The sequence below is a fragment of the Triticum aestivum genome, chromosome 3A (genome assembly GCF_018294505.1).
Source record: "Triticum aestivum cultivar Chinese Spring chromosome 3A, IWGSC CS RefSeq v2.1, whole genome shotgun sequence".
In the NCBI taxonomy this organism is placed as follows: Eukaryota; Viridiplantae; Streptophyta; class Magnoliopsida; order Poales; family Poaceae; genus Triticum; species Triticum aestivum.
This window is the reverse complement of record NC_057800.1, coordinates 131,402,360-131,412,959: the sequence shown is the minus strand read 5'-3', so window position 1 is coordinate 131,412,959 and position 10,600 is coordinate 131,402,360. Positions and strand designations below refer to the sequence as shown.

Below are 10,600 nucleotides of genomic sequence, written 5' to 3'. Positions count from 1 at the left end.
GGCTAGGCTTACTATCCCGGAACCTGAGGTTGTCGCGGTGAAGCGGAAGCCAGAGGACAAGTTCCTTATCCCGGGCATCCGCGCGCTCTGGGACGTCATCACCCCAAGAGACGTGTGCACCTTCATCAAGAGAAGATTGAGTGTGCCACAGATCATCATACCATGGGACAAGAAGCCAACGAACAGCAACGGTCCTCCCTGTGCGGAGGCACTTGTCAATGAGTTGGCCGCACACCCGTTCAGTATATTACAGAAAACACTCTTCAAAAAACATTTAAAATATGTTAAACAAGGAATATAAAAATGTTGAAAAGTATTTGGAAAATGTTAAACAAGTATTTGCGAAAACTATTGAACAAGTATTTGGAAAAACATGTATATAAAAATGTTGAACACGTATTTAAAAAGTTGAAAAGTATTTAAAAAATGTTGAACAACTATTTTTAAAAAAAATATTGAAAAATGTTCATCATGTATGTAAAAATATTGAATAAGTATTTGAAAAATGTTGAACAAGTATTTTTTTGATTTTTTTGAAAACATGTTGATCATGTATAAGTATAAAAATGTTGAATAAATATTCTAAAAATATTAGAAAAGTATTTGAAAAAATGAAGAAGGAAACAGAAAACCTTCAAAATGTGGACAATTAAAAACCGAATGAACAAAGAAAACTAAAAAAGAAACAAAATAAAACAAAGAAAAAGAAAATGGAAAAGTAAACCCGAAAAAATGCAAAAGGAAATGAAAAAATGGAGAATAAAAAAAATGAAAAAATAAATGAAAACTAAGAAAAAAAACCTGACTCAAATGGGGTCAAGTAGGGTCCGCCCCTTCACATACAAAGGTTCCGACTTGGACGGGGTGGCTAGCAGCGTGGGTGAACTCCGTGTAGACCAGGGATTGATCCTAGTAGGCTTTGTTGTTTGGGCTTACTTAAGCATGATTAAAAACTTTGCTGATATTATAAAATTGAGGCCCATGTTGTACGTTCTTTTTCAGAGACAGGCCCAATGCCGATCTTTTTAGTGGGCTCATGGCCCATGTGTAGTTGATTTTGTGCTAAATCAATCAATGTATGTACTCTTGCACTTACTCTTTGGAATCTTGAGCTTCTAGTTTTGAAGCCCATATCATAGCTAGGTCAGGTGTCTCTCTTCCTTTAGGGAGGCATATTTGGTTGGGATTGCCGCATGATCCCATTTGGTAGTAGGATTTCTCATCACCTTCTATCGGTTTGACCATCTGGGCTTCATTTGTAAAGTGTGGCGTAAGTCTGTTTCGCGAGGTTGCGATGCAGAAGGTGTTAACCGTGATATATACTTATCACGGCGTAAATGAAATCCAATTATGAAGTTGCAAGCTCGATGTTATATCATAACGGTTTAATTTTGCATCTGGAGTGCACTGTGCACATATATCAAACTTGGGTCTCCATCAGAAACATCATTGATCGGCAGCATCCCCTTGAATTATTGGTTCATTACAGTGCACATTACTGTTAGCCAATATGTGTAGCCATCGGTAGCTCAATGAAGAATAGCGGGCACACAGTAGGGCCCTGTGAGCCACCCATACGCGATCGAACGGTAGGCATGCTCAGTCAAGCGGATGCCGTCCCAGTTCAAATAGTTCTGAGGGTCCTTGCAGGCGCTTGAGCCGGACATGCCACACCTCGCCTTATTATTGTAGTTGTATGACCCTTGGCCGCTCGCGCCGCAACAAACAGTCAGGCCGTAATCCAGTCCTGAAGAACATTGTGTAATGAGAATCATAAATACCACCGGTTAAAAAGAATAGCAATCTAATTCAGAAATGCATTTTTAAAATTAGAAGTAACTTTGGAAAAAAAACATCAGACCGTGAGAGTACTAAGACACGCCATTGATCCTCTTGTTGGGTTATTATGGGCTAGTCGTGAAGAAGAAGGAGAGCGTTACAACAACAACAACAACAAAACAGTTGCCGACGCATAGGAGAATTTTGCTTCAGATAACCTTGGGCCGACAAATCTGGATAACCCTTTTCTCCTCGCAAGACTTTTTTTCTGGATAAAATCTGAAACCGTCACTGGAGCCGCTTGCAGCAATGCTGAGCGCACAGAGGAAAAAAAGTCGAGCGGGTGTGCAACCAGACAAGCTGCAGATACACACGTACAGTTGGCCATATCCATCCCGTGGGCAGCGCCCCGGCTGGCAAAAAGCCGGACACCTGCTGACAAAGCCGTGGGCTTGTGTGCGTGTCGATCCACTCGCAGGAAGCGCGCGGTGCTGAACTTGTTGATGTTAATTGATGTTACTAATTAGAGATGCTTGCTAACACGAGAAACACATATGCTAATCAACCCGAAGAGGCACACGGAGAAGCGCGCGACGGCGTGATCGAGCATGCATGCACGTACGTACCGAAGCTCCGGGGAGAGCGGACCATCTCGGCGACCTGGGTGTAGAAGTCGCCGTACATGAGCCTGACGCCGGCGTACTTGCTCCGGAGCCTGCCGATCCCCTGCCTGAGCAGCCGGTTGTGGTAGCCGGACAGGTCGTTGAAGCGCCTGAGGCAGCCGTCCCCATCGTAGTCGCTCTGGTTGGAGCTCCCGTACAGGGTCAGGTAGAGCGGGAAGCACCCGATCGGCAGCACGCCCGGCACCACCACGTCCACCGCGCCCAGCCCGATCAGCGTCTAGGATCGATCATGTGGAGGGTCACTCATGTAGATGTGTGGTTGCTCTAATCTTTTCAGGATGGATGCACACAAGATGTGTACGTACGTACGTACCTCTACGCCGCTTGTGACCTTGTTGATGATGTGTGGCACGTAGGTGTAGACCTCGTCCAGGCTCTTGCCGCCGAAGATCGCCGCGTTGTAGTCGTTGCCCCCGAACTCGCCCAAGATGAACAGGGACTTGCTCAGGTGGCTCCTGCAATCTACAGGCACATGGACGCGTGGCATTTAGGCACATTCATTCTTCACAAAATTCAGTCGAAGGCGTGAAGCATATATATATACTCACCGCCGGCGCCGCCGCAGATGGAAGGCATGAGCTGCAGGAACCACTGGATTTGCGTGTCCAGAGGCCCGTTGTTCCAGATGCTGCTGCCCAGGCCGTGAGACTGGAAGAAGTCCAGGTTCATGGCGGTGGCGCCGATGATGGCCATGTTGGCGCCTTTCCTGAAGTCGGTGCCGTTCGTCTTGGACTTGGACGGCGGAAGAAGTGGCAGACGGAAGAACTGAGCTGCACGCGCAGTACCAATAACGGTCAGAAGCCACAACCATGACCTACGAGGCATGCCGATGCCTGTATTTCGAGTGAGATGCATGGTGGCGCGCAAGATGAAGTCGAACAAAAAGATCGAACGGATATACCGAGGAAGTCGACGACGACGCGGCCGTCGGAGCAGCGTCCTGTCGGGCGGCCGAAGTAGCTGGTCCCGTACGGCGGCTGGCCCATGGTGAGCCACGACGGGCAGCCGCCCGTGCAGAGGTTGCCGGTGTCGGAGATGGAGTCGCCGAAGTTGTATATCGCATCGTAGCTCTGCCACGACGTCCCGCAGAGGGAGACGCTCAAGAGGAAGAGGATGAACACCACTACCTTGGTCAACATTGCTAAGCTACAAGATATGGCAAGAACGTTTGCAACTTTATGCTCGTTAGATCCTCGGGCCTTTCTAGAGTTCTTTTTTTCTCTTGATAACCGGGCCTTTCTAGAGTTGAAGATGAGGCAGTGGCAACAAGCCTTGCAAGGGTTTATAGGCTCCTGAGTGCGTCACTGCGGACTTGCAAGTGTACCTACGTGTCGCCGACTCGACATTAGTCGGTTCACCTACAAATGTATACAGGCGTGCGATAATGAGAAGGGAAACGTTTCACGACGGGGCACCGGCCCAAGCTTCGGCCGGTCGCGTCCACGCGCGAACGTACCGAGCGACTCACCTAGCGACACGTAGGATGGAGGGCCCGACCATGTGCGTCTTCTCCCTCCTGTTTCTCTTCTTCCCGTCGCTTGTCTCTCTCTCCCTGCTGCCATGGTCAACCTTCACCGGCCGGAGGCCTCCTAGGGCGCCGCCGCCATGGGAATCAGCTGATCCGGCTGCCCTCGGCCAGATCTGCTCGGATCCGCGCCATCGGAGCTCTGCCTGCCCTCGTCGGACCCAACCACGTCTGAGCTGCAACCCACCACGCGCGGAGCTGCAACCCACCACGCGCGGAGCTGCAACCGTTGACCCTTTTTCCTCCCGGAACGGCACCGCGGCGACGATGGCCATGGGCAGGCGTGGGAGCTCGGCGGAGCACCAGCAAGTAGCTGTGAAAATGGTTGTAGCAAATTCCAACGCCGTTTGTAGCAAAACCAACTATAGTTGCAGCAAAACGACGTCATAGTCATCGCGGGATTCACAGCTAAGACAATTAGTTTGAAGCTTTTTTCAATGCCGGTTGTAGCTTTTGTAACCGCTGGTTGTAGCTTTTTGTTTGTCGCCCATGGCTTACGGCTCCACGGTTGAAGCTTTTTTCATCGTCGGTTGTAGCTTTTCTTTGGTCGTTCATAGTTTTCCGTCGTATGAGTTGAAACTTTTTTCATATCTGGTTGAAGCTTTTTTCGTCAGCTTTTGTAGCTTTTTCCATCGTCGGCTGCAGCACTGGGCATCCATAGCTCCAGTCGTATACTGGTTGAAGCTTTTTCCGTAGCCGGTTGAAGCTTTTTCTATCGCTAGTTGTAGTTTTTTTGGTCGTTGGTTGTAGCACTGGGCATCTTCCCCGGTGCTCGATTTTTTGTTTGCAAGATGCACACCGGGGATGAGCTGCGGCGAGCATGCCGGCGAGCTTCAGTCGTTGCAACCGGAGCTACAATGGTCTCAACAAGAGCTTCAACTGGCGGGGTGCGGCTGTTGCACGGGGCAAAGCAACAACGGCGAGCGACTAGCAGTTACGCTGTTGCTGCAGCAGCGACGACGAGCGGCTACGGCGACCGGCGGCGAGCGCGGAGACGAGCACAGAGACGAGGACGACCGGGGGCGGGGGAAGGGGAGGGGGGAGGGGCTGTGCAACGCATGAAGCGGCGGGGGCAGTAGGAGGCGCGGCGCTGTGGTGCGAGGTAGAAGATGATAGGGCGAATCGTTTTGTTCAGCCAGATCCAACGGCCCACTCGCTCAGATCCAACGGCCGCGATGCGATCGACCCAACAATTGGGCCGGCGCACCGGCGCAGATCGTTGCCCTAATGAGAAAGGGCCTCCTACTTTTGGAATTTTTCCATTAAAAAGAGTTTTTTATGGTAGTGTACCATCGATCAAATTTAAGATGTAATATTAAGTTGATCTAGTGGTCAATATTGTTTAGCTCGGAGTTTTATTCGAGGATAGATTGGTAATTTGGCGGCTGCTAGGCATCAGTTGGCTGATTTGTACTCATAAAATGGAAGTTTCAACTTTTTTTTAAACATCAAGACTTTATTCCTCAAATAATAGACAGATCGTTTACAATAGCATCAGAAATAAAGTTCGGGATATTAGATTCCAAAAAGAAGAACTTCTATTGCTAAAAGAGTTGCTAGCTAAGATATGAGCACCTTCATTGGCTTCACGAAGACAGTGTGAGTATGCTGTATTGACAAAACACTAGTAAAAAAGGGCCTAATGTGAAGCACATTAGTCCTGGTTTGTAACTGAACCGACACTAATGTGACCATTAGTGCCGGTTCGAACGGCTATGCATTAGTGCCGGTTTGTGTTGAACATTTAGTACCGGTTCGTGTCACGAACCGGTATTAAAGGGGTGGTGGCAGGCTGGGGCCTCACGAGCCCCTTTAGTGCCGGTTTGTGACATAAACCGGGACTAAAGGTCTAACCTATAGTCCAGGTTTGTGTCACAAACCGGCACTAAAGGGGTCTTAACCTATAGTCCCGGTTGGAGACATAAACCGGCACTGTAGGGCAATTTTCAAACTCTACCCTGTATCGTCATTTCAGTTAAAAAAACCAAATAAAATGATAAAAACTTCAAAAATTAAAATCCTATGAGATGTAGTTATGTTACTACATCTACTAGTTAGGAAAATTTAAAATCTTAAATTTGAACATGTTTTGCAAAAAAGTGTGATGAAAAAGTACAGACTCCACTGTACGCGATTCCACCACAAATCTGGGTTCTGCAAGGATTCTACAAGGTATACATCGTGGCTATGTTTGATCTCGTATACGAATCTGGGTTCTGCAAGGATTCCACCACAAAACTGTTATCACACTCCACTTGTACTTTGTTCCATATGATCCTGCCGGCCAAATACAGACCATTGCGTATCGCCAACGTTTCAGCTGTGTCAACACTAGAGATATGAGGGAGGTACCATGTGGCTGCTGCTATGTAATTCCCTCGGTTGTCACGTGCAATAGCTCCTGTTGCTCTTGAAAGAGTGTCAGACTGGAAAGCTGCGTCGACATTAACTTTTATTACATCACTTGTCGGGCGTTTCCACATATGATCCTGCTTCCTCTCTGAAAGATTGCTTGAGTAAGAACGGAGGAAATTGGTAGCTAGAACTCTAATTGATATGGCTGCTATATCTGCTGTTTAGATCGATTCCCCTTTCACATGTTGGCGCCTCTGCCACCATAGATACCAGATCACAACAAGTATTAGTTCGGCCATGGGCAAATCATCGTAGACGCCCTGCATCCGACTGAGAATCTCTAAAGTTACTGATCCCAATCGGTCCTGACTAACAACCTCCAGTATAGTATTGTGAACCCCCAGTTCTGTCCATACTTCCTGCACTCTCCTGCATGTAAAAGCAATGTTGGATGTCTTCCAACCCAACTGAGCAGAACGGGCACTATGGGGTAACCAGGATATGTCTGTTAGTCAATATTCCATAGCAGGGTAACGATCCATTTAGGGCCTTCCAAGCGAAATGATTAATAAACGGAAAGTTATTACCCCCCCACTGATGACCCACAAGTATAGGGGATCAGAAGGAAATGACAAGTAGTTTCTGATAAGGTATTGTCCGCAAGTGCTAAAATTGTAAGTAGCGAAGTAGTTTGATAGCAAGATAATTTGTAACGAGCAAGTAACGATAATAGTAACAAAAGTGCAGCAATGTAGCCAATCCTTTTGAGGCAAAGGAAAGACCAAAATGGTCTCTTATGATAACCAAATCGTTCTTGATAGTACACGGGAATTTTATTTAGTCACTTTCATCATGTTGGTTCAATTTGTGTTCGCTACTTTGATAATTTGATATGTGTGTGGACTGATTTTTAGGTGCTATTCTTCATCCTCCTACTTATGATTAACCCACACGCAAGCATCCGCAACTACGAGAAAAGTATTAAGAATAAATTCTAACCATAACATTAAATTTTTGGATCCAATCGGTCCCTTACGGAATAGTGCATAAATTGGGGTTTAAGCTTCCGTCACTCTCGCAACCCACCATCTAATTGCTACTCCACAATGCATTCCCTTAGGCCCAAATATGATGGAAGTGTCATGTAGTCTTCACATGACACCACTAAGGGAATACCAACATACATACTATCAAAATATCGAACATATATCAAGTTCACATGATTACTTGCAACATGATTTCTCCCGTGACCTCAAGAACAAAGGTAACTACTCACAAATAATAATCATGCTCAAGATCAAAGGGGTATTAAATAGCATAATGGATCTGAACATATAATATTCCACCAAATAAACCATATAGTAATCAACTACAAGATGTAATCAACACTACTAGTCACCCACAAGCACCAATCTATAGTTCCGATAACAAGATTGAACACAAGAGATGAACAAGGGTTTGAGATGAGATGGTGCTGTTGAAGATGTTGATGGAGATTGCCCTCCCCAAGATGGGAGAGTCATTGGTGATTATGATGACGATGAGTTCCCCCTCCGTGAGGGAAGTTCCCCCGGCGGAATCGCTCCGCCGGAGGGCAAAAGTGCTCCTGCCCAAGTTCCGCCTCAAGGCGGCAGCGCTCCGTCCAGAAAGTCTCCTCCTTATTTTTTCTAGGTCAAAATCACTTATATACCAGAAGATGGGCACCAGAGGTGGGCCGAGGAGGCCACAACCCACCAGGGCGCACCTGGGGGGCCTGGCGCGCCCAGGTGGGTTGTGCCCACCTGGTGGCCCCCCTCTCGTGGTTATTGGCTCCAGTATTTCTTAAATATTCCATAAAAAATCTCCGTGAAGTTTCAGCTTATTTGGAGTTGTGCAGAATAGGTAGCCTGATGTACCTTTTCAGGTCCAGATTTCTAGTTGCCGGAATTCTCCCTCTTGGTGCGTTCCTTGCAAATTATGAGAGAAAAGGCATTAGAATTACTCCAAAAATCATTATTATGGATAAAAACATTATAAATAACAGTAAGAAAACATGATGCAAAATGGGCGTATCAACTCCCCCAAGCTTAGACCTCGCTTGTCCTCAAGCGAAAACCCAAATCGAAAAATATGTCCACATGCTTGGAGAGAGAGGTGTTGATAAAAACAAATACGGACATAGAAGCATCATGTTGATTATTATATCAGCAACACAGAATTAAACATATGACTTCCATCATAGAACTTTTATCATATACTTCTCATGAATAAGTAATAGTTCATCACGCAACCGAAGTATAAAGCAAAAACTCTATTAGAAACCAACAAACTATGTTCTCAGTCAACTTTGCAACTACAATTCGTCATCTTTTCAGGAAGAGTCACGTGTCAGAGCCTTTAGGCAAGTCCACATACTCAACCATCATATAGTCTTCTATGATTGCTAACACTCACCTCGTACCCATGAGCAAAACGTTTCAACTGGACACATAGAAAGACAGGGGCTTATGATTTTGCCTCCCAACAAACTCACCTCAAGGGTAATGTCAATAATAATAACTCATGCCATCCATATTCAACTGTACATATGTGCCTAGATCTTTCCTCACCTCATGATGCTTGAGAAAAATAAAAGGAATAGAGAGAAAACTTTGACTCTTTGCATAAAAGTAAAAGATAGGACCTTCGCAGAGGGAAGCAGAGGTTGCCATGCGCTTATTTTTTGTAAGCTCAATCCCTTAGTGTAAGAGAATGTCACGTTGTATTGCCCCTTAAGATGACAACCTTTATTATGCAGTCTATCCTTTTATTCTTTGTCATCCAAGTTCGTACAACGCTCAATTTTGTCTTACACGAAATGATCTCACACTTTTAGAAGCAATTTTTATTGCCTTTTTGCACCGATGACAACTTACTTGAGGGATCTTGCTCAATTCCTAGGTAGGTATGGTGGACACTTGAAACAGATTTGGGTTAAAGGGTTTTTGTATGCACAAGTAGTATCTCTACTTAGTGCGGAATTTTTGGCTAGCAAAGATAGGGGCAAGCATCACATGTTAAAGGATCTTTGACAATATGACTTATATGTGAATATAAACAAACATAAATCATTAAGTTGTCTTCCTTGTCCAATGTCAACAATTTTGGCATATAAAATTTTGATGAGGGATCACAATCACAAAAGATTTTTCTAGGATAGTATATCTATATGTGAACCTTCTCTTCCCTTATTAATTCTTTCATGAGTTTCATCATTGACTAATGCTATGTTTGTCAATCTCTAATAAAATTTTCTACTTATACTTATTCTTATGTGGTGCTATTACCTACCATAGGATTAGTACATAATCTTATTGATTTATTTCCTTTCTTATTTTTATTTCCTTCCTCTTTTTCTTTCTTATTTCTTCTTTTTATTTGCTGAAAGTAAAGAAATAAAAAACTCAAACTAACTTTATTATATAGCTTGCACACGATTACAAGGATAGATCACTAAGCAAACTCTCAAAGCAGAAAGGATCGAACTAAACTTTTATTCATCTAAAGCAAAAGGATCGAACTAAAATAAGTAAAAGCAAAAAGATAGTGGGATGATACGATACTGGGGCACCTCCCCCAAGCTTGGCGGAAGCCAAGGGGTGTGCCCATACCCGATACTTAGTTCTCCTTTGGTGGTGAAGAAGATGATGGTGGTGATGACAATTTTGCCTTCAACTTTTCCATATTGTAGTTGAGGAGAGCAATTTCCTCTTTCAGATCGTCGACCTCCAACTCCAACTTCAAGATATTGTCACATAAATCCCCTTTGCTTTTTTGCCAAAAACAAGAGGGAATAGATCGGTTAGGTCGTTTAGGAAGGCTGGATTTCTTGAACTCTATATGCATATCCCCGGGTTGAGCTGGAGGAACATCTTCCTCCTCCAAGCTTGAATCATCGATCCTCATCAAGTGAGTATCCTCCTCATCATCCGAAGTTCAACCATAAGGAGATAGGTCCTCATAGGTCTTTGGGTTAGCAATAAGATGTGAGACATAGCTCTCTCTGTCGGAGTCTTGGGACGACATACGTTCAAAACTATGCAGGATACAACAAGAAAATATAACAGAGGATTTCTCCGCAATGCGGTGATCAATAGGTTCGGGAAGTATATATAGATTTTTTATCTTGGAGGACAAGTATATGGTAGAAAAACAGAGTACGAGAGGTGTCCCAGGTGGGCACAATCCACCTGGGCGCCCTAGGCAAGCCTGGCGCGCCCTGGTGTCTTGTGCCCACCAG

The 10,600-nt window shown here is 45.1% G+C and overlaps 1 protein-coding gene across 1 annotated transcript; it reads right to left on the bottom strand.

Annotated features, from left to right (window-relative positions):
• Positions 1-1,373: 1,373 nt before the first annotated feature.
• On the bottom strand, positions 1,374-3,701 carry LOC123058127 (GDSL esterase/lipase At5g45910). The gene is made up of 5 exons (XM_044480949.1): positions 3,364-3,701; positions 3,011-3,232; positions 2,776-2,924; positions 2,406-2,679; positions 1,374-1,747 (listed from the first exon to the last, which is right to left on the bottom strand). Exons 1-5 carry the CDS (start codon positions 3,599-3,601, stop codon positions 1,530-1,532), a joined length of 1,101 nt encoding a protein of 366 aa, XP_044336884.1. The 5' UTR covers positions 3,602-3,701; the 3' UTR covers positions 1,374-1,529.
• Positions 3,702-10,600: the final 6,899 nt, after the last annotated feature.